At 44.2% G+C, this 22,363-nt stretch overlaps 3 protein-coding genes across 6 annotated transcripts; 2 read left to right on the top strand and 1 right to left on the bottom strand.

Moving 5' to 3' along the window:
- Positions 1 to 2,679: 2,679 nt before the first annotated feature.
- On the top strand, positions 2,680 to 5,895 carry LOC139342500 (interferon-induced protein 44-like). The gene is made up of 7 exons (XM_070979626.1): positions 2,680 to 3,160; positions 3,291 to 3,342; positions 3,539 to 3,734; positions 4,061 to 4,213; positions 4,297 to 4,468; positions 5,198 to 5,298; positions 5,399 to 5,895. Exons 1-7 carry the CDS (start codon positions 2,680 to 2,682, stop codon positions 5,639 to 5,641), a joined length of 1,398 nt encoding a protein of 465 aa, XP_070835727.1. The 3' UTR covers positions 5,642 to 5,895.
- A 404-nt stretch (positions 5,896 to 6,299) lies between these two features.
- On the top strand, positions 6,300 to 10,853 carry LOC139342502 (growth arrest and DNA damage-inducible protein GADD45 beta-like). Its single transcript, XM_070979629.1, has 4 exons — positions 6,300 to 6,751; positions 7,375 to 7,476; positions 7,617 to 7,833; positions 8,097 to 10,853. Exons 1-4 carry the CDS (start codon positions 6,714 to 6,716, stop codon positions 8,199 to 8,201), a joined length of 462 nt encoding a protein of 153 aa, XP_070835730.1. The 5' UTR covers positions 6,300 to 6,713; the 3' UTR covers positions 8,202 to 10,853.
- Positions 10,854 to 10,855: 2 nt separating this feature from the next.
- Positions 10,856 to 22,305, bottom strand: gng7 (guanine nucleotide binding protein (G protein), gamma 7). Of its 4 annotated transcripts, none has more exons than XM_070979633.1 (4): positions 22,206 to 22,305; positions 17,365 to 17,488; positions 16,374 to 16,489; positions 10,856 to 16,223 (listed from the first exon to the last, which is right to left on the bottom strand). In XM_070979633.1, exons 3-4 carry the CDS (start codon positions 16,452 to 16,454, stop codon positions 16,098 to 16,100), a joined length of 207 nt encoding a protein of 68 aa, XP_070835734.1. In that variant the 5' UTR covers positions 16,455 to 16,489; positions 17,365 to 17,488; positions 22,206 to 22,305; the 3' UTR covers positions 10,856 to 16,097. The 4 variants fall into 4 exon arrangements, with proteins under 4 accessions (XP_070835734.1, XP_070835731.1, XP_070835733.1 ...); XM_070979630.1 differs by lacking the exon at positions 22,206 to 22,305 and adding an exon at positions 20,563 to 20,696; XM_070979632.1 differs by lacking the exon at positions 22,206 to 22,305 and adding an exon at positions 20,376 to 20,538.
- Positions 22,306 to 22,363: the final 58 nt, after the last annotated feature.

A 22,363-nucleotide genomic window follows, 5' to 3' on the forward strand; every position in this document is an offset into this window, starting at 1 on the left:
CGTGAATGTGACATGCAGAGTTTCCTCAGTACCAAAGCATGAGAGTGCAAAGATGCCACTGACCATTTCCCCCTCCACCTGAATGCTGCCTCCAAATACAGAAATTATGTTGTTTTGACTAAATCGCTCTGAATTATGTGAAGTATTTTGTACTTATGTAAATGCACTGTTAAACTTGTATCATCAGAGATTTGTTTTATTTAATTCAATCATCTCTGGTTTGTTTTTGAAACTGTGCTTAAGTCACACATGTTGTCCAACCCAAATTCACTACAACTGCAGAAAAGCTGCCTGTTGAAATTGTTTATTGGAGTTGAACTAGATCTGTAATCATGGGTAAAAAGTACTTGAGCCCCACGGTAGCCAAGAGAATTGTACGTATGTGTCCCGCATGTATAAAATACCGTATGTCTGTATGTTATTTCATTCATGATATTCATGAAGACAGAGAGCAAAGCACTGTGGGAGAGCGCTGGGGTGAACGCTGAGAACCTTTCACTTTGTCTGTAAGTACACGCAGTCACAAAATGTGTGGCTTGTTGTGAGGCCGGGAGCAGAATAAAGATTGTGCATCACCATTCAAAGAGTCTGTGGAGAGTCGTGGAAGCGCAAGTTCTTAACTGCAGTGACATGTTGTCACTGAAGAGCATAGACTCACTGCTGCCTGTAGTATTCCTACTGCTGAAAATACACCCCCAGACCAAGCACGGGAGGTGCACATGGGTATTTGTGTAGGCTGGTGGTGTGAGGGAGGGGCTCCCACATCGCCCCTGCCGAACAAATTACCAAATGATACAGACAGGGGTCAACATGGGAAGTGGAGGCAAGACTGAAGTTGGTTGTCCAGAGAAAACTATATGTTTCTAGTGTTTGAGCTTCTTGAACTTGCTTGTTCAATAAATGTATTAACAAAGAATGGCTACCAAACAAAGCCTAATGGGAGCATGAGGCTGGCAAAAGTCAAAACCAAAGTAATAACTCCAAACGCAAAATGTCATCCAGAGAAACACAGCACAGAACCCATAAATAAATAAATAAATAAATAAATAAATAAATAAATAAATAAAACCCCAGCAAGGTTAGAAAACAAACAAAACAAAAATTAAAAAAATACTGGGAAAGAAAGGTGAACTCACAAGAGGGCTGGGACACTTGACTCATCAGGGATGAAGACAGAGATACTGAAAATGCAGCATGCACTACATTCTTGCATGTTTGTAGGAGAATGCAGTATGTAGTACACACTTTATACTGCATTTCTCAGTCCTATATGGTAGACACATCCAAACACAGCCTTGGTAAGGACCCTGTGCTCCCCTCCACCTGCCAGCTCAGACTGATCTCACATCCTCTGATTAATACACCTGGTGCTCTGCTGTAATCATTGCAGGCAAAGAAACAAAATACTGCCCCTAGTGGTCAAATAAGACAGTACATAGAGATGGCTTTAAAACTCAAATCCCGTCTTTGTGTTGAGCTTTTTAGACCCGCAGTACTCGCTGTATACAAACATTTTCATATGGACAGTTTAATTTACTCAAGTATTTACTCAAGTACTGCACTTATCTGCTTTCAACTATTTTGCATAATGAGCACATTTTCTTTTGATGCTTGAAGTAGTACTACATTTTACTGCCAATACGTGTGTATTTAGTAAACAGAAATTTGAATGCAGGACTTCTACTTGTAAAGAAGCATTTATCCATTGTGCTATTGTTGCTTTTTTTTAAGTAGATATGATGATGATGAAAACAGGTTAATTGATTTAGTCACATGTAATAAAAAAAAAAGATTTTCAAAAAAAGAGTTTCACCTCAGATTAACTTGAATTTTTCAGCATTTTATTGTGAAAAACTCAAAGAGCTGAGAAAAATATTCCTCCCTCCAGAGTTCGTCTTTCATTTTTATTGATCAGTTCAAAGCGCTTGCTGTGTTAACACTTTCACTTTCGCGTTTACCGAGTTAGAGAAACACGCTGGTCTGAACCACAGCAGCCTGCTGCGATTACAACAGCACACCTTTACCTGCAGGTCAGTCTGATCACGTTTACTGACAATCTGCTAATCAGATGAAACGCGTCTGCGTTGTTTGACTGTTGATCTATTGACCATTTGTGTTGTTTATAGTTGTCCATTGATGAAGGGTTACTTTTGCTTTCTGTTTAAGTGTCAGGACATTTCGTACACATGCGAAATATCATATTTTATTTGTCACATTTCAGCACTTTTTTTTGCTTTTTAAAGAAAGGGAAGTTTGATAGTAGATAGTACTAGAAAACTCTTCAGTATTTATCCCACAACTCTCGCCCAGTACAGCGCTCTTTATTGAGCAGACGCTTCATCAGGGCGGTGCTTGAGCCTGGTTCCGGTTTCTTTATTACACCTTGATTCGGGATTGATATATCACCATAAATAGCATGTATACGGACTTTTAGAGTCTTCAAAAATACTACTTACATTGTCCTCCATTTACATAAAAACCATAAGAAAAATAACCATAAACTTTTCACATTATGCCCTAAAAAACACTTTATTATTTTAGAATATTGTTTCATTGACTTTAAAAAACTATGTTTGAACTTCATCCATCCATCCACGCTTTCAGTTGCTCTCATAAATCATACAGTATCTAATCATGGTGCTGCATCCTCTGGTCTGTTTGGACAGTCTGCCCTCCGTCATGCCTGTGGTCACATCCAGCCTGTCTAACGACCAGCAGATGAAGCTGCTGTCTCTCCTCGGCCATGTCAGACTCCACCTGCTTTACAAAGCCAGCGTGCACGGCTTCACCGCTGCTGCTTTCCACAGCCGCTGCGACACGCAGGGGCCCACGGTCATCGTGGCCTACAACGGCGCTGGGTTCGTCTTCGGAGCCTACACCTCTCAGGACTACACCCAGAGCGACGGGGAGGTCATTGACAGGGAGGCCTTCCTCTACAGCATCAGAGCGGAGGGAAACAAACCGCTGAAGGTGGCAGGTATCAGCGGACAGTGTGCTTTCATAGATAAGGCCACTGGTCCGAATTATGGCGCTCTGGTGTTCCTGCCTGAGGACAAACCTGAGTTCCAGTCCAACCCGGGGACAGGCTTCCACTTTCAGGCTGCAGAGATGCACGGAGACGACTTGAAACTGACTGAGTTTGAAGTGTATCGAGCTGAAGGTGTGTAGTTCAAACACACACGTTCAGACAATCTTGAAAGTACATAATTATTCTTTTTTATTGATTAAAATATAGTTGACTTGAATAATATATGCACTCATGTTACAATGAAATGCTTTCCCACACTCAGGCCTGGGAGACCTCCTGCCCAAACCCTGGAGGAACATCCAGTGGACTGCTGAGTATGTACAATCAACAACAGGATGGAGCTACTCACTCAAAAGTTGTGACTCCAGCACACAAGAAAAATAATGTTTTAGTATTAGGCTGCAACAGACTTGAAGCTTTCAAACTATCTACATCAAACATTTATCTTAAACCCTTTGCAGCTAACAGGTATATCAGAAATGTTGTCTGCATTGTTTCTGTTGCCTCTAGGAGGAAGCAGCAGTTAATGAAGACCATTCTGACCTATAAGCCTGACATTAAAACAGCTCACCAAGCCCGGGTGCTGCTGGTGGGCCCCGTTGGGGCCGGCAAATCCAGCTTCTTCAACTCCATCAACTCTGTCTTTAGGGGCAACATGACATGCCAGGCCATTGCTGGTACGGCAGGCAACAGCGTGACCACTCAGGTACCAGCACAAGTTTTTCTCTTTGTGATGCTCTGATATGTTGAAGGTGAAGTTTGTCCCTTTTCTAATCGTGAAGGTCAGATTGCAGCCAGGGTTAACAGCAGCAAAACAGCAGATAAAGACAGAGTTAAATATCAGATTAAGATTGTACAGGAAAGCAAAGATAAGACTTCTTACATAAAACCAGTCATGGCTCATTGTAAAAACTGAAAATTATCCAATGTCCAATGTGAAATGATCCAATATTGAACAAAAGCATAAAGGCTAAAGAAGAAAAGACAAATATGAATACAAATTTTAAATCACATTTCATGACTCTTCTGTAGTTCCGCACCTACACCATCAAGGCAGGCAAAGGTGGTGGAGCTCTTCCTCTGATCCTGTGTGACACAATGGGGCTGGAGGACAAGGCTGATGCTGGCTTGGACATTGAAGACATTGCCAGCATCTACAAGGGTCACATGAAGGATCGCTGCCAGGTCTCCTTGTCAGTGACTTACTGTTAAGAATGCAGCTTGTTGGGTGATTACTAACAGATGAATCTGCCTCATTTGTTCCTCAGTTCAGCCCCTCCACCCCCCTCCAGGCGGATGCTCCCAGCTACAGGAGGAACGCGTCTCTGAACGACATGATTCACTGCGTGGTTTATGTGGTCGACACCTGCAAGGTCTCGCTCCTCTCCCAAAAAATGCTGGACAAGTTCGCTGCCATCCGGAAAAAGACCAACCAGCTGGGTCAGCAGTGTGATGATGTTATCTTCAGAATGGTTCCACTGTTTGACCATGCATGTCTTAACATTTTTTGTATGTTTTTATATTCAGTATGTGAAGTAATACAGGAGGCAACAGTAATTTGTGACACCAGCCTTTTCCCATGCTGAATTATATTTATTTTGCTGTTGTAATGACTCTATTTCCTCCTAGGGGTCAGTAAACTTTCACTCTAGCTTCTGTTTTTCACTGGTTTCCAACCTGGGTGCCTATATCTCAGCATTTCATTCATTTCTGTGAAGGAAACGAAATCAAATTGTCATTTTATATATAATCTCACAGGATAAGGCCACAGTGAAGACCTAAACACACATCTTAAGTCACACATAACCACAGAGCCTTCACTCTCTGCTCACAGCCTCGTCCTAGAGTTAATAGAACAATGGCCAAGCATCGCAGAGAGGAAAACGCTGAATTAGCCACAAAAGAAGCTGATTGAGAAGCTACAATTTATGAATATGAGAAAAACCCACCTCTGGTCTGCTCAGTATTCATCCAAATCGCTCATTTAACAGTGACTTCTTGCAGTTATTGTGGTCAGTATTTGGGGTAATCGTACATCTTATGATTTGCACTTATGCATTTAATGTAATATGAAATATCAATAAAATATGTCAGTCAGGGGTGGTTGAGAGTTAAAGCTAGGAACCGCTGCGTCTCTTCTGATATCGCTCCACTTCTGTTCCCTGACAGGACTTCCTCAGATTCTGCTGATGACCAAAATAGATGAGGCCTGTCCGCTGGTGGCTGACGACTTAAAGAACGTTTATCGCAGTGTTTACATCCAGAGGAAGGTGTGGAGACGTCACACTGGGATCAATGAGCTGTCTTCGGTGAGGTGGAGACTTGTTGTTGCAGGCGTGTTGACGAACCGTGTGCGCTTCTTTCTTTCAGGCCCGGGAGCTGAGTGAGTCTCTGGGCATCCCGTTGTCCTGTGTGCTGCCGGTGAAGAACTACAGTGGTGAGCTGGACCTGGACCAGGAGACCGACATCCTGCTGCTCAGCGCTGTGGAGCAGATGCTGAACTACGCTGACAGCTTCTTTGCGAACCAAGAGGTGAATGATGATCTGGAGCTCTACAGGTCCATGGATGATTCCCGACCAGTGTTTGCAGAAACTAAACATCACATTGTTTGAAAGACAGAACATCAGACCGTATCAACTGAAAACCACGATCCATGATCAGAAATATTAAACTGAATTATATGTAACTGCTTTTATTTGCCACAACGACTACAGCCAAATGCCCTGGTGTCGCACGATAATCTGTCATTTCACATTTCTTCCATCGTCAGGTGGACTGAAGATCATGTGATATGATCAAAAGCACCAGAAGTGCCGATGAACAGATGTTGAGGTGAGATTTGTAGAATAAAAAGTGCTTGAAAACTTAAAGATTCAACACTCCATGACGTGAACAAGGCACCTGCTGATGAAGCTCATGCAAAGCGATCGAAAGCGCTAGAACAGCATCTAAATAAAGCCTGAAACGAGGTTTTTTTGTTCACGCCTTTTGCTTTAATGTGGGTGAACTGACTCCTAAAAACCTCTTCAGCTTCAGTCGATGCATGTGATCACTGTTTTCACTTGAATTCACCTTTAACGCACCTGCTTGACGTTCCTGATTAACATGCACGTGAAATTAAACCCACTGTTACACACTCTTGTCATTGTCCTACGCTTGCTGTTATTATCCAGCCACAAAGTGAAAATAAGGGTCTGGCTTGTGACTGTTTTCAGTTACTCTGACGTGTCCTTCCCTCAGTCGACCGCTAGATGTCAGTCATAATTTCATAATCACTGCTGTGTTATGAAAACTCGGGCTGTTATGAAAAGGAGGTCCTGTCGCACATCTGCGTCCAAAGACAGTTTGAAAGAGTTGATTTTTACTTGATTTTTCATCGATGAGTTTTTGGCCCATCGCGCAGATCAATAAGTCAGAATGACAAAGCAAATGAGCTTTCATGTCGTGAGAAATCATCGCTCAGTGCAGCCACGCAATCAAACCGGTCCTCATAACACAGAGAGACGTTGGATTTTCTCTGCAGCCAATTGCAAAACTGGTGGAGTTTCGGTGCCGCCCTCCTCCGCCTCGGTATAAAGAGTGTCGCAACGTTGCCAACAACAAACGCTGCTGCTGATCCTGGACACGCCGAGGGATAATTGAAACCTCCAGACGGTTATTGGGATTAATTTAGGATTTGCAGACATGATTCCAGAGGAAAGCTTCGAGTCTATCGAGAACAGGTGAGATTTCTCTCTCGGTTTTCTGCACTTTGTCAGATTTAGCGGTGGTTTTGTGTTTGGCTGAGCCATGTGGATGGGAATCATGTGCTGGACGAGAATGCCTCTCGTCCTTTGACCCTTGCATTTCAAACTGCTGAAGGAAAAGCGCACTTTGTGAGCTTGGATCTGCGCCTTTATCCGGCTGGAGTCGATGTCGGGACTGCTGCGAGCTTTGTAAAGAGTCAACACATTAAAGTTTGACAACATAGATACATAAATCAAGTTTGGGTTTAAAATGTCATGTACTCTCAGTCCAATTTTAGGACTTGTTGCGCAACAGCGTGCATGCATGTTACACAGCCTGCAGAAAGACTGTGTGTAGACCGTACAGCATGTATTCATATGAAGTCCCTCTTGACTGAGTCACAATCACCCACATGCAACATTAGTTATGAAACTGTCACTGGAGGGCATATAAATAACTCCTGATTTATCTGACATTTCTTAGAGGTATTTTTTAACAATAGTTAGTTGATACAATAAAGGGACCTTTTATGAAAGACCTGCAGCAGGAGTCTGACAGGACTGGTGTTAATTTGATTTGCAGAAAACAGCAGGCTGATTGTTCTGCCTTTCCCTCTCAGGATGCAGGCTGTTGGTCTGGCTCTGGAGGAGTTGCTGGTGACGGCTCAGAAACAAGACTGCCTGACCGTTGGCATCTATGAATCAGCCAAACTTCTCAATGCGTGAGTTGAATCTATTAAGTTTGGCTTCACCTACGTATTCTACCTAGAATACACCATCACTGGCTGCTCTTGCATTTCAAAAAATGGCTTCTATCCCACACATGCGGGTGTCTTTGGCTCATTTTCTCTCTCCCCCTCAGAGACCCAGACAGTGTGGTCCTGTGCGTTCTGGCAGCTGACGATGCAGACGATGTGGCGCTGCAGATCCACTTCACCCTGCTGCAGTCCTTCTGCTGTGACAGCGGTCTTTCCATCCTGCGAGTCTCGGGAGTTCAGCGGCTGCAGCAGCTGCTCGGTGCTGCGGATGCCAACAGAAACCAGGAAGAGCACAGAGACCTCCACTGCATGCTGGTTACGGTGAGTAGACTCAGCACAGCCCTCTCTTATGTAACTGTGGGGCCAAAGTGGACATGTATTATTACAGATTATTTTCATCCCGTAGCTAAAATGTTGCTTCACTCTTAGCAGCATCTGAGTGAACTTTCATTTGACTTTAGAAACTTTCCTATTTCTCCCAATTTCCTTGTGATTTAGCTTTGTACAGTGCAAAAGCTCTCTGCAGACCAAATTCACCTTAAATCCTGAACATGACTTTGATGTTGCGTTTGTGTCCCATGCAGAACCCCCAGGCTGATCACTGCAGGCTGCAAGAGGTGGGGACCTACTGCCAGGAGAGCCGACGCCTTGACCAGTGGGTGCCTGAACTGGTCCTGCAGGAACGCTGAAGGGACTGGAACCCACATACATGAACAAAAACAGGAGCTTTCTGGGTTCAAATACTCATGAACCCTTGTTGCTCGTGCAGCGATGGCCTGGAGTGGACTGGGCCGGGCTACCCTGACTGAAGACCAGCAGGAGCCAAGGACTCCCCTTCAGTGACTGTTGAAGCGGTCAAAGTGGAGACTGGTTTATCTGTATTGTGCAAAAGATACAAACAGACTGATTCCCATTCAGGCTACATTGTTTTTACTTTGTCGCTAAAACTAGATCCAAGCTTCAAATTTGTGCTTCTGTTCGGCTACTTACAACGTTTATGGGGTGTGACAATCAAAAAGAGGAGCAGTAGTGTTGATAGAAACCTTTCCACACCCCAACCTTTACCTGGAAAACCTGTGTGTTTTCTGTGGACCAGACAGGAATGCTGTAATGAAACTATGCTCAACATTCCTGTGTATTCCGACATGGGAGAGTCCTTGGAAAGAAGGTGTGTGTGAATGTGTGGCATGCGTGTACAATACTTGGGTCTTTCTTTAGAAAAGGCTAGGCGTGCATTCTTGAAATGAGCAGCTGAACCTGCGGAGGAATCGTCACCATGGAAACTGAAATGGAAGTGATGTTGGAGTTAAAGTCACGAAGGATTTATTGGCCAAAACGATCGTGGAAAGAGGCGCAGAACATGATGCTCCTGGTCAGAGGAGGACGCAGAGTGAGCAGCATAATGAAGCGTGTCTGATCTGATGAGTGAAGCGGCTGCAAATTCTCATCGTGCTGCAAAAGAAACCACAGTCAACATCTTTGTGCCTTCAGGAGTGCTGCTGTTTTGATAAAATGCTGTCAAACTAATATGAACAGCGCTATACCAGTAATTTATTGTATCAGTTGTTTGTATAGCTACGTATTTATGGTCTAATTTTGTGCTGTTAACTAAGTCAATAAATTATTGTATTCATAATTGACTGAATGCTTTATCAAAAGGTTTGCACTCAGATTTCAAAACAAAAGCCCTGTGTGCGTAATGGAACAGGAACTACAATGGCTGAGTCATTCAACGGTAGTTTACATTTGAGCTGAAGTAATGGAAAACACATGCAAGGTCTTCGTCAGAAGCCTTACACCTTCCTCGTAGTAAACAGATGTCAGAAAGGGAAACTGGGGTGGAGACAGAAACTCTTTGTGTTCGAACAAACAGGCAAAACAAGCTGATGCAGATCAGCTGTCTCCACAAGTCGGGCAAGGAGAGAAGAGCTGCAGGAACGATGCAAGTTGCCTGCGGAAACTTTGATTTTAATTGCTGCCAAGCACTTTGCATTCAAGTATTTATAATGTTTTCCGTCACATCATGGAGCCAAACTTGCAGATGCATGTTCCTGAGGGCTGACAGCCAAAGCATTAGACCATTAGTTTTGGTGTAACCCCACCCATGCCATGCTATCTTCACACGATCAGGTAGCAAGATGTTCCTGTAGCACAGTGCAAGTGGTATTTATCCTCCCCTCTGCTCTCCTTTCAGTCTGTTTTGCTCCCCACTCCACCCTTTGCTCTCACATGTCTGCCCACAGCTCAGACTGTAGAGCAGAGGAGAGGGAACATTCAGGCACATGGACCTCCCATTTGTTTACCATCAACTGGACAGGGGCGTGACACATGGCGGGGACTGAGCTCTGATTGGCTTTGCTTCGTCCACCTTAAATATGATTGGCTTTGGCTTGCAGAGGGGTTGGGGTGGGGGCACAGTTTGAAACTCAGAGGACACTCGTGACTGCTGAAGCAGTGCTTCGAAGGGCACAAAGATGGGCTGAGACAGAGGATTTCTAACAATGACATTCCTGTGAAATGACCCAAATGGCAGGCTTTACCTAGCTCTTTGTTTACTTTGTGCAGTAAGTTTTCATCTTTGTCCTGCACGTCATGTACCTGCTCGGCCAGAGAGCGTGTGTGTACATGTGCATTGTGTGTCTTTACAATCAGTGTGAGAAAAAGCCACAGAAAATAAATGCATTCGGCAGCAGCTAATAATTAACAAGACCAGGAGTCTGCAGGCCGCTTTGTGAGCATGCACCAACGCAACGTTCATGTCATATCAGAGTTATTGTAATTATGAGTTTGCACCTTGTAAACAGCATTCATGTCAACTTCCAAGTCGTAATTGAATCTGGCTTGGCACTGACTAATAGGGAAGTGCCATCTTCACCACTTTAGTTGAACATGCTAGCATGCTAGCAAGTGCGAATTTGCAGTAAACACAAAGCACAGCTGAGGTTGATGGGGAAAAATGTCATATTTTGCAGGTATTTGGTCATAAACCAAATAGAAATTTTGACCAGATGATGGCACTAGAGAAAAAGTGTTTGTAGACTTAAAATGTGTGTCACAATGGATGCCCCTGCCTGCTGCAAACCAAATCTGCCTACATGGACAAATGAAGAATCCGGGACCTGCTGACCAGAGTTTTATGAAAATCAAGCATTTATGGTCTGAAGTGAACTGTTCATTTAGACCATAAATGTCAATGTTGTGTTGCTGCTAGATGAAAACGATCACCAAACTCAGTAGGATTCATCATCTGGGAATCATGCATATCTGTAGTAAAGTTCATGGTAATCCATCCAATAGTTGTTGATATTTCAGCATGGACCAAATAAAAAACACACAGGAGCAATTCTTATTATATCATCTTTTTATTAATGTTATCTACTTCTCAATATCATCTTTTTAACAGCAATATCCACAAAATATTAACAGTGTGCAAGAAAACATGAGTTATGGCACATCAGAGAACAGTTACAAAAAATAGATATATTTTCTTCATAATCAATCAAGGCAAAAAGATACATATACTGTATGCATACACAGGAGATCAGAACACAAAAGATGAGTCTCAGGAAGGGCTCAGAGCCGATCGAGTGATGTCTGATTTCAGAGTCCACCAGTGAGGAACCTCGACTCTCATCACCTGATCAGAAATGAATTTCGATGGGCTCGCTTTGTGTCACAACACCAGTGGATTTCCATCTCGAGCCGTGTGTTCCACTCAAACGCTGTTCATTCTGTTGATCTGACAGCCCCAAGACCAGCATTAACACAATATACGCCAGTAACGCCACTATAAGGCAAACTAACAACCAACCAATCAGACAGGCTGTCAGCCAAACCAGCGATTCAGGCCGGCTGCCTCTGATTGAAAGCCCAACCAGCTATGGAATGATTAAAAAAATAATAATGATAAAAAATAACCTCTGCAGACATCTCCAGGACAACACCAGTGTGTGTTTGTGTGTGTGTGTGCTGATATGTATGCATGCTTATTCTATGTCCTGTGATCTTTTGCAGTCTTTGCCGTTAGCTGCACCTTGCAAAGCAATCACAAGGAGCTGCCTTTCCGTTACTGAACGCTAAGTTGTTTCCTCAATATTACAGCAGCTCAGCTTCTGGGACACGTCAGCTTATCCCAGATCAGTAATTTTGAGTTTCTTCCTACCGGTCACTGCAGCTTGCACTCAGATTTCTGTTTGTATAGTTCATTTATTTCTTCACCTGGTTCCTTGTTTTTTTTTTTTTTTTTTTTTTTTTTTAATGATGATGAAAGACCGCCATTCATATCAGCCTAAATCAGGTTAATCAGACTAACTTAAAGGAATATTTTGGCAAATACTCCTCATAGACTCACTGTTGACAGTTTAATGAGAGGATCAATACCACTTTCATGTCTGTTTGCTAAATATGAAGGAATAGCAAGCTGCTGGTTAGCTTAGCTTAGCCTAGAGACTAGAAACACAGGGACACAGCTAGCACATTCACAAAGACAAGTTTTTACAGGGTGAAGGTAGAAGCCAGTCGGTGGGTTTTGTTACCTTTGGACAGAGCCAGGCTGGCTTTTTCCCCTCGTTTTCAGTCTTTAAGCTAAGCTACGCTAACGGGCTGCTGGCTTTAGCTTCATACTGAACACACAGATCAAAGATTGGTATTGATCCTCTCATCTCACTCTCTGCAAATAACTGAATGAGTGTATTTCCCAAAATGTCAAACTCTTCTTTTGGGTCTCTAAGGCTTAAATGAGTGGTGAAAATAAACGACAGCTAATACAATATAGCTGAGTCAGGCACAGATAAAGCTGAACAGAAAAAAGAAATTCTCTCAGTGAGTGAATTTGTCAGCTCAGTGACTATTCGTGGGGTTGCTACAGGTCATCGCATCAAAAATAGCTTCCCACACTTAAACTGAACAATTTTAGCTTGTGACAGATCCTCCTCTACTCCTCTCCAGTGCACGCTAACCTCCGACAGATAAAAACGGCGAGCGGAGGCCATAAATGCTGTTGTGACTCACGCGCCGTCACATGACCTCTCCGCCGGTCACACTCACCCTGACCTGGAATGGCAGGGTTGCAGTAATGTAACATCACTCTGTGACACTGCACAGCACTGGAGGCACTGCGTGTTCTCACACTGCCTCTCACAAACACACACCCACAAATGCACACACAGACCGCACGCAAATGCGTGCACCTCTGTTTTTTCTTCTCCGCCTACTGCGATGCCAAATCATCCTTTTTAGCCACCAAACACTAGTACTTACACCCCCACACACATGCACACACACACACACACACACACACACACACGCACAACCACACACCCTCAGCACTCTCTGTGGCCTTTCTCCAGCTCCTGCTCTCTCTGTACTTTGGGAACGGCCTGCTCTCTCTGTTTGGAACAAAGGCAAATGAGCGATGAGGCTGGGCTTTGTATCAGGAACCATCGCCTGCAGTGGACAAGCACGGATGTTAATAAGCAATTTAACCCTGATTTGAATTGCAAAGTTGTATTTACTTTAAAAGAAACAGCTTTCACATTTAATGAAATATGCTTGTTTGGTCTTTTGCTGAGAGTCAGGTGAGAAGATTTCACGTCTGTACCGTAGATATGAAGCTAAAGCAAGAAACTTGGCTTAGCTTCTCATAAAGAGTGGAAACGGGGAAACACAAGACCTAGCTCTGTCCAAAGTCAACAAAAGCAGCCTTCCAACACCTCTGAAGCTCAACTTCTTGTAAAACTGCAACTTGTCTTTACACTTTTTAACACATCATGTTAGTGATCTTGCTAGCTGCTTCCCCCTGCTTCCAGTCATTATGCTAAGCTAAGCTAACCAGCTGCAGGCTACATCTTCATATTCACACAAACGCACAAACGCACACACAAGAAACAAATCAGAAAATCTGGAGCTCCAAGTTTTGCATAAAGGAAATAAGACTTTTAGTACCAAATACAGCACAAAATCATCGACTTTCTGCTTTTCAAACTCTCATGCACGCTCTCATGCACATGAGAAGTTGTGGACCCATCAAGACAAAAAACAACTGCTCACCTCTCTCCACCACCAAAAAAGGAAGAAAAAAAAGCCCCAAAAGTCAGTGTAGCAGGTGGCTCATATTGACCTAGTGATTAGACAACAGAAAAGCAATGGGTTCAACCCCCCGACAGTCCATCAGCAGCCATAAGTCCTGTCCAAATGACTCCACCCTGCTCTGTCACTGTACCTTTCTCCTCACAAAAGCCTCAGCTAAATGCTCAAAAGTAAATATGATGGCACAAAGCTCCTCTCTTTCAGCAATTAACTGCCAAAAGCAGCTCTAAATGCCAAGCCTTACCACTCCTGTAACCTTTGACAAACTTAAAACAACTGCAAGAGGGTGTGTGTGCTTTGTGCATGTGTGTGTTGTCCTTGTTGCCTGTCGCCCACCGAAACCAACACTTGTGGGCTGCTCTGGTGTTAAAGGATAGATCAGGAGGTTGGTTTTTGCCACTGGAATGAGGTCCGATGTTGATTCATCCTCTAGCAGGATATGATCCTAAACCTAACAGGTTGCTTCTATCTTATTCTAAGATATCCTCATCAGGCGTTTGTATTTGTGTCTGTGGTTAAAACCATCCTCCGCTATCGCAGGCCTCTATAACCTGAATGACGAAAAAATAAAGAAAAATACATGAAGACAGACATGATCCTGACTGACGGAACAGAATAAGTAGTACTAAAAAATCCAACATCCACAGAGAGGGATTCTGTGTTTAGATTTTGTATCTTACAAACACTGTACAGGGTAATACTCAACTGACCAGGTTCCATGGACTCCATAGAAAGAAGAAACTCAAAAAAATAAACCCAAAACAGCTACTCTTCAACTTATCACTTCTGCACATGTCTCAAAGAAAGTTTATACACTTAGTTTGTTTGTCTTGACTTCATTTTTTTTCCCGCTTCGTCTTCAGTTTTTACAATCAAGTTTGGTTTGTCAGAGAGGAGGAGAGCTGTGGAGGAGAGGAGCGGGGACTGCTGGCTCTTACTCATCCAGCCCCTGACCAGTTTGAGCTCGCGCTGAAGCTCTTCCACCGGAAACTGTAAAGACTGCTGAAGCCAGGTCATATCCATCCTAATCTGATTTAAAGCCTGAATTATTTTGCATGAAAACGACACGTATCTCCCTTCTCTTCTGCAGAGGCGAACGAAACGAACGCCTCCATCTTTGCGCTATCCAGAGCAATTCATCTCTTCTTTTCCTTTGCTTAACCTTGTAAAAAACCTGCCAATCGAAAGAACGAAACAAAAGCTGAGAAGCTCACTTTCGCTTTTGGTTTTCTCCTCCAGCTTTGGGGGCCTTGCAGATTGATTCTCAGGTGTGGTCAGTCTGCGACCTCGCCCTCTCTCAGGGTAAAGCACAGAGAGGCTTGATGTACAGTAGAAACCTTTGTTTAAAGATCCTAGCAGGTATCTGGTCGGAAACAACCCCTGGCTTTCAGCCAGATCTCCCGTCGTTTCATTAGCATTTAACGCCGGACAATGAGAGAAACCTGATCAGCCAGGGGCAACACCTACATCAAAGCAAAACAATCCAAAAAAAGTATCATCTTATCTGTAAGGTAATGCTTCAACAAAATATCAAAACGTACATTGAGTTCACAAACAAGTATCTCTTAGGAAAAAAATGCAGTAAACGTCCAGGGTTAATAGCTTGAGTTCTGTGTAGAGCAGTTCACTATGTTCCCCTCATAGGTGCAGATCTGAGGTCAGCTTAGACATCGCTTTCAACCAACCGCAGCCGTAAGGAGCTGCAGTGGAATCGGTGACGGCAGATCAGCATCTAGAGACGACTTTCTGTACATGTTGGCACAGCTGGAGGTTTGGCCAAAGGCTGCAGACGGCCATAGAGAGGCCACAGGCAGAGAAGGTCAGTCAATACGGGTTTGGGTGGGAACATGCTAGCCCGATAAAGGCAAAGGCTTCAGCCGCTCGCTCCAAAATGACCTGCCATGATTTAGCACAGGCAGGTTCGAGGGCAAAGCTCCCAGACCTTCCTAACCGCCTCGAACAAAGAGCATTTATTTTAGCTTTTAATAGGACACCAAATCGTGTTTGGCACGGTTGGCGGGAGCGCCTACTGTCCTTTTCTGTTGCCCACATGCATCCTCCCACTCCTCGCCTATGGCACTGCTGTCCATCCTTTACCCAACCCCTTACTTCATGACAAAAGAAGGAGAAAAAAATCCCGGTTTCCTACCGATTATTAATGTCCAAATCCCTTTTTTCAAGTTAAGCTGACACTTGTAGTCAATTTACCAGCATATATGAATATTACCAAAGCACCTTGGATCATACTCAGTGATATACTGATCTCAGCCACTGTGAGCACAAGATACCTGCCCCCTAGCTGTGGCTCCGGGGTATGGCGCTGTTCCAGAGTGACTATATTTGGAGTGTGTGTGTGTGTGTGTGAGCGTGTGTGTATGCTGGGCTGCTTTTAGTGTGTGTTTGCATGTGTGTCTGGGGCATCAATTTAAGTACTGAACGTGTATGTGTGAGTGTGTGTCTGCATGTGTGTGCGTGAGGGCAGGAGGAGAGTGGCGCGGCTATAGGATGATGCAGGGTTTCTTGTCCTTGAAAGGGTTTTCAGAGGTGGGAACCCCAACCAGCAGAGGGTCGCTACGAGCGTGCTGCTCACAGTAACTCATCAGGTCCGCTGCCGCTTTAGACACCTAGAGAGGAGAGAGGTCGGATGGGAGAGAGGGGAGCAACAGGGGGACCAAGAGGGAGGGGGAGAAAGTAAGAGTAATGTATAAGGAGCAGATGTGGATGAATAATCGCACTCACACATACACAAACATGGCGGTTAGGCGTCATCCTACCTTAATGCGTTCAATCCCTGCCTCAATCCTCAGCTGTTCCACCAGTTTCCTGGCCTGGGCGATATTATTAGTGGTAGACATACTGATCCATCAGACTGCACCAACACAGGAGAAAACTGAATGAGAGAGAGAGAGAGAGAGAGAGAGAGAGAGAGAGAGAGAGAGAGAGAGAGTAAGAAAACCTTCGCCATGCAGACAGTGATGGATGATTTCATCAAATACGCTCAGGGAGAGGAAGGGCTGTGTGAAAAATGACTTGGGTACAAACCGTCGTTTGCATGCGCAGGCTGACAAGCTTTCAACGTGCTCTGATTTGCGTGTGACAGGACTAGACTGAGCGGATCATTGAAGGCAAAATGTGAGTTCTGACTTGGGAATTTACACTTAAAGTAAAGCTATTTGCTGTGTGTACATATGCATTTAGTATCTTACAAAGGAAAATGTAAAAGTTGTGGTCGGTGAAGCTGTTGATTGTTGGTATTAAAGTTTTAGGTAGGTTCAAAGAGTGAAAGATGACTGTTTGCTGCATATAAAACCAAAAACAAACAAACAAAAAGAACTGGTAAAAACACTTGTGAGTTCTAATATATAGAAACTTGCATCTAATATGAGATGCTATAGAGATGTGTTCTGTAACGTCTGTTTGTTTCAACTTCTTCCTCCTCAGTAATTCTGCAGTAGTTTGCACATACAGGAGGATTTTTTTTCCTTTCATAGTACTGCACTGTTTTACCAGCTGATTCTCCTTTAGAGTCATCAATTGCTTCATTCAGGGGGCTGTTGGTAGAGTTATAGCACCACCGTGAGGTCATACATGGCAGTGCAACACTATGAGTGAAATATCCATATTTTATATATAGGTGATGTGCACAGTATAACTACTGCTGGATGACTATCAAAAGCATCAATGTGATGTTTGTTTGTCATTTGCTAACTGTCCTTCAAGCTTTTAGCATGCGTTCACACACTCAGACAAACACAGAGATGTTACCTGACTGATGGTGGGCAGACAGGACTCTCTGAACACAGGCGTGACTGGATGGAGAGGACGGTCTGAGCGGTGCCAAGTCAAAACGACAGAGCTGGACGGCAGCTGAGCTCACATTGGCTTGTCTCTGTGAAAAGTGAGCGCAGGTGAGTTGGCTGCTTACAACGCTGGATTACAGGCAGGCACACATTTCAAACGTTTCAAAATGTTAGTTTCTGTTTGCAGTTTTGTGTCACAGATCCCAAACACTCACTGGACTTCAGATTTAGTCCCACGGCTCCTTATGTGGAGATTTATGGTGTTATTTTAAGCTGAGATCACGGCAGAGCTCAGTTAGAAAATCTCAAACTAGCCCACATTTTGCTTTGGAGAGGCCCAGATTAAAAACAGTCTAAGATCATGAGGGTGGAATTTGCTTCAGTGCCAAACTGTCGCCATCAGCCTCCAAAATCTGTCATCACAACTTCATTTTTCTTCACAAAACAACAGTAATACCACTGAACCGACCAGATGGTGGGACATTCCTGGAAAAAAAGAAAGCATTTTTAAACCCCTTGTGTCAAAAACTCATAAAAAACCCTCCACTTTCTTTCTTTTACACTCGTGTTAGCGCGGCGTATTAGTTCGCTGTGATCAAAACACACCTCGCTCCTCACATGCATCACTGTGAGTGTGTTACGACTGTGTCTCTCACTCTGCCTCTCTGTCTGTCACCCTCTCTCTCCAAGGAGGAGAGTCCTGCTTTAATTACTCCAACTGTGGAGTAGCTCAGAGATTCATGTCTGTAATTAGGGCTTTTGTGTGTGTGTGTGTGTGTGTGTGTGTGTGTGTGTGTGTGTGTGTGAGAGAGAGAGTTGAAGGAGTGAATAGACTTATATGATAACACCTGATTCTCTTTCTGCCTCTGCACACACATTTGTATGATTGTACTTGTGAGGACATTCGATTGTCCCCCAGCCTAACCCTAATTGTGAAGACTAATCCTAATCCTCATCTTAACCCTGAGCCTGAATCCTAATCCCAGCAAGACCCTTAGAGGCAATATTGCCCCACTTTGGAAAAGTTTTTGTCTTTTTTCTGTGTGTTTGCTCTCTCACACACGTGCAGACTTGTTTTTGATGACATTGCATTAATTCCCTGCAGATCAGACATGGGTGTATCCATGCTACTCATACTTAATCCTTGTTTTGAGTATCAGTACTGTCAGTGATACAACTGATACCAAAAGGAGTACCTTAGTGCCATGTGAAAGCACCTTCTGGAAGCAGTAACCTTGTTAGCTCCTTGTTCGTTCAGGGAATTCACACAATAAACCTTTTCTTTTCGCCATTAACCGCTGCCTCGTGTTTTAACAGACACAAACCTCACGTTTGGCAAATTACTACTACTCCAAATGTGTTCAGGAGCAGCCTATTAATGATGCATTCCCCTCATAAATTATGGCATTCGCTAATGCCACTATTGATATTGGTAATTCTGGGTACCACACAGTCCTTACTGGAAACTTACTCCAACATTAATCTAACCACTACACGCCTCAACTCGAGCCTGACCCGACTGTGACCCCGATCTTCACCAATAAACCTGTTCAGACACTAAAATGCAACTGTTCACCTTGTGGGCACCTATTTTCTGTGCCGGTGAGCGTCAATAATGTGACTGTGTGAGCAGATGTATGTCCCCAAAATGTGTACAAATGCACACACACAGTCAGTGTCCCTAAATCACCCTGCATGCAGCATCAGTGACAGCCAACAGAAGAATGTGCACACGAATGACGGCGACTGCTTAATAAAACAAGTTAATGCTGCACAGCAGAGCCTGAAAAACAGCTTAACACAGAGTTGAATCAGCATCACCACAAAAATTCTAACTACAAGATTATCGAAGGAGTTTTTGTGAGTGCTCCTATTTTGTTGGCACTCCTCTATTCTGCTTCCTCTAAAGTAATAAAAGTAACACATTTTAACATAACTGGGCAAATACAAATAATAATAATCTTTGCTTACGGGTTATTGTACTTTTCACGGGCTGGATTTGTTTTGTTTTGTTTTTAAAGTGAGCTAAAATGTAAAGGTGTTTTTGCTCAGAAATGTGCGCTTTCACATTTTCTCATATGAAATACCAAGTGCCAACTCACGGGGAGAGTACGATTAAGAAATACATCGCTTAAATCACTGTTCCCCACACTTCAGAGGCATCATTTGAATGCTTCAGCCTGTTGATTTTCCAAACTTTCTGCTATGGCGCAAGAGTAGGAAGCTGCAGCCTTCAAGAGCAGCACAGATATGAATTTGTGCCCCTGCACACTCAGATCTCTCCTCCTCCACGCCCCCGAATTGAAAGCTTTTTCTTGTAAATGCACAGAAGCAAAACCTGTACAGTAAGATGGTTTGGCCTAGACCAGAAACATCACCAGAGCTGGACAGGCCCCGGCCAGCCAGCGAGCCCACAGCCGCTCTCAAGACGCGCAAAACTGCATCAATCCTTATTGATCCTGGCTGCTCCTGAGCGCTGATCGGGCCTGCATTTCGAAGCCATGTCCTCCGCTATAGGCCCTGCTCGCTGCTCTACCGTGTGAAAACACAATGCGGGCATTTTGATGGATAGAACAGCATGTCCTCTCTCTCCCATGGCTATCCACACTCCACACACACACGCATACGTTCATACATACGCACGGGCGCGCAAGCACAGGCAGACCTTGTGCACATATCAAAGCCAGAGATATTTTCCCAAGTGAAGACCAGACTAGACCGCTTCACGTCTGCAAACAGGCCCTGACTGTTAGCCGTGGGAGCAGGGTGGTGACATGTTTTAAGGGAGGCAGGCTCCAGAAGCCAATATGAGCCCATCCAGCGACAATGGGCGCAAGACTGGAGCGCATGCCTTTATGTTCCGCTATTATGCATATTGATCGGCCTACTTCAGCATGTAAAATCCAGAGGTTTTTGGACACAGTGGCTTGCGCGTCCTCAAGGGTCCAGCCGAGCAGTAGGAAATCTTCCACTGACCCTGTCCCCGGTCCTCCCCACCCTCTCTGCCGGCACAGGGCTGGGGAAAACCGGATTCGTGACACTGATGAAGCCCCTCTCCGCTGCAGCCGCCCTCGGTGACGAGAAGCCGGGGTCGCAGAGGCGCACAGACGCGTTACAATTATGATACACAGGCAGAAAAATGCACGAATATCTCCAAACTCACCTCCGAATGCGCTGTATTGGTGATTTAAAGGGCCAGATCCGCTGGTTTCTCACCCGCTCTGCTCGTTCACTCCCCGTCTTCACCGAGCCAAACGCCTCCCCCTCCGCTGCCAGGATCTGTCCACTCCTCCACCCCCTCCTCCTTCCCTTCCTCCATTCCTCCCTCTCTCCTTCTCCCTCCTTCCATCCGATCCGGTGACAGCACCTTAAACCCAGGAGCTCCTCAATCCATCTTCCCAACAAGAAGAGTTTTAATTGATCTATTGGCCAATTATGTTCGATCAAAGAAAAAATCACTAACACGTATCCTCAGTCAGCTATTTTGTCGGGGACCCCAGGCGCGCAGGACCCGTAAAGACTTTTGTAGCCCTGTAAATGTTGATTAACATTTAAAATGTACAATGGGTAACACTTGCATGAATGAAAAGCCCATTCAAAATGATTTGCCTGCTCTTAGCGTGTAAACGTTTATTTAACAATGAAGTAAAACACCTTAATCTGTAGTTCACTGGTTTAGTGGTCTTTATCTTCCATCTGAAGATTTAATCTCTGGTCTGTTTATCAGTTGTAAATAATGGCTGTTGCCTCAGATTGTAAGCAAATAATCAAATGGGGTTACTGCACAGTTTGTCTTAATATGCTCTTTGTATTTGAAATGAGCTAAAATGCAGGTGATCCCTGTTCGAAATACTGTATAATCCTATTCTAGTATCTCAAATAGATATATTGCATATAATTGCATATATAAAATGTCTGCAACATATTGCTTTATATATTTTTTTGATTGTAATATGTCCCCCAAAATGCAAATGTGTTTCTGTGATGTTAAAGCTTAAAAATGTGTTTCTCTCTAAGATCCAGTTTGCTGTGTAGGATTTGTTGAAGGAAAAACCAAAATAAATATCTCATCTGTGCATTTAATGAAGACTGCGATGCATGAACCTTATATTTCTTTGCACTGTTTTTTTTTTTACCGTTAGTCCTCAAAAATTTTTCTGCTGCAAATTTAGCACAAAATGAACCATCTTTCATAACACTACCATAACCTTAACTTTTCGACCCTGCAAGTTGTGTTTTTTCCCCCTCTGCCATGCACATCTACATCCGCGCAGGCCTGCCTCACAGTATAAAAGACCCCTCTCCACAGGAATCCCCTGCGCCACGTCGCCACGCGATGGCGCCATTGGGTCAGCGTTCGTTCCGTCTCCTCCAGGGAGGTGTGGGCCGCTCCTTCTATTCCTGGCAGGCCCGGCGCAAACACGCATCCTCCGTTTTCCATCGAGCTGTGGTCCACTCCTCCACACGGGGCTAAAAGTGCTGCATCTGCTGCATGAGCATTGGCTGGATGTGCACGGTTTGCTCTGTGGTGAGGGGGACATAAAGGCCTGATGCGCAGGACAGCATCTTATTTTTCACACTCTGCCTGAAGAGAGGGAGCTGCTGGTGCATCCAGCCTTCAGACACGCACTCTCTCTACACCTCTACAGCCATGTCTTCTCTGTGGCTGTATGGAAACCTTTTCTAGCTGCTTATTATAACCACAGGAGAGCTATTTATAACTCCCACAGAGTACCGCACTGGCCTCATTTCCACTGACGTGTGAAATTATGCTGATGCCTATACATTTCTCCTTCATTTCCTCACCTATTCTCTTTCTTTCTCCGTCTCCCTCCTTCATTTGTCTCACTTCCTTCTTCCATTTCACTCCAAGTGTCCCCCCTCCCTCTTGTGTCTTGTGGCAGAGGCAGTATACGGTTACAGTGGATTACAGCAGGGCTCTTCATTTTCTAAGAAATCAGTGG

This window comes from Chaetodon trifascialis, chromosome 14 (genome assembly GCF_039877785.1).
Source record: "Chaetodon trifascialis isolate fChaTrf1 chromosome 14, fChaTrf1.hap1, whole genome shotgun sequence".
NCBI classification, from domain to species: domain Eukaryota; kingdom Metazoa; phylum Chordata; class Actinopteri; order Chaetodontiformes; family Chaetodontidae; genus Chaetodon; species Chaetodon trifascialis.

Coding starts and splice junctions, on each gene's coding strand:
- LOC139342500 (XM_070979626.1), top strand. CDS start 2,680: ATGCCTGTGGTCACATCCAGCCTGTCTAACGACCAGCAGATGAAGCTG. Junction 3,161..3,290: donor TGAAGTGTATCGAGCTGAAG/GTGTGTAGTTCA, acceptor TCCCACACTCAG/GCCTGGGAGACCTCCTGCCC. Junction 3,735..4,060: donor GCAACAGCGTGACCACTCAG/GTACCAGCACAA, acceptor ACTCTTCTGTAG/TTCCGCACCTACACCATCAA.
- LOC139342502 (XM_070979629.1), top strand. CDS start 6,714: ATGATTCCAGAGGAAAGCTTCGAGTCTATCGAGAACAG. Junction 6,752..7,374: donor TTCGAGTCTATCGAGAACAG/GTGAGATTTCTC, acceptor TTTCCCTCTCAG/GATGCAGGCTGTTGGTCTGG. Junction 7,477..7,616: donor TCAGCCAAACTTCTCAATGC/GTGAGTTGAATC, acceptor TCTCCCCCTCAG/AGACCCAGACAGTGTGGTCC.
- gng7 (XM_070979633.1), bottom strand. CDS start 16,454: ATGTCTACCACTAATAATATCGCCCAGGCCAGGAAACTGGTGGAACAG. Junction 16,224..16,373: donor CAGGGATTGAACGCATTAAG/GTAGGATGACGC, acceptor TCTCCTCTCTAG/GTGTCTAAAGCGGCAGCGGA.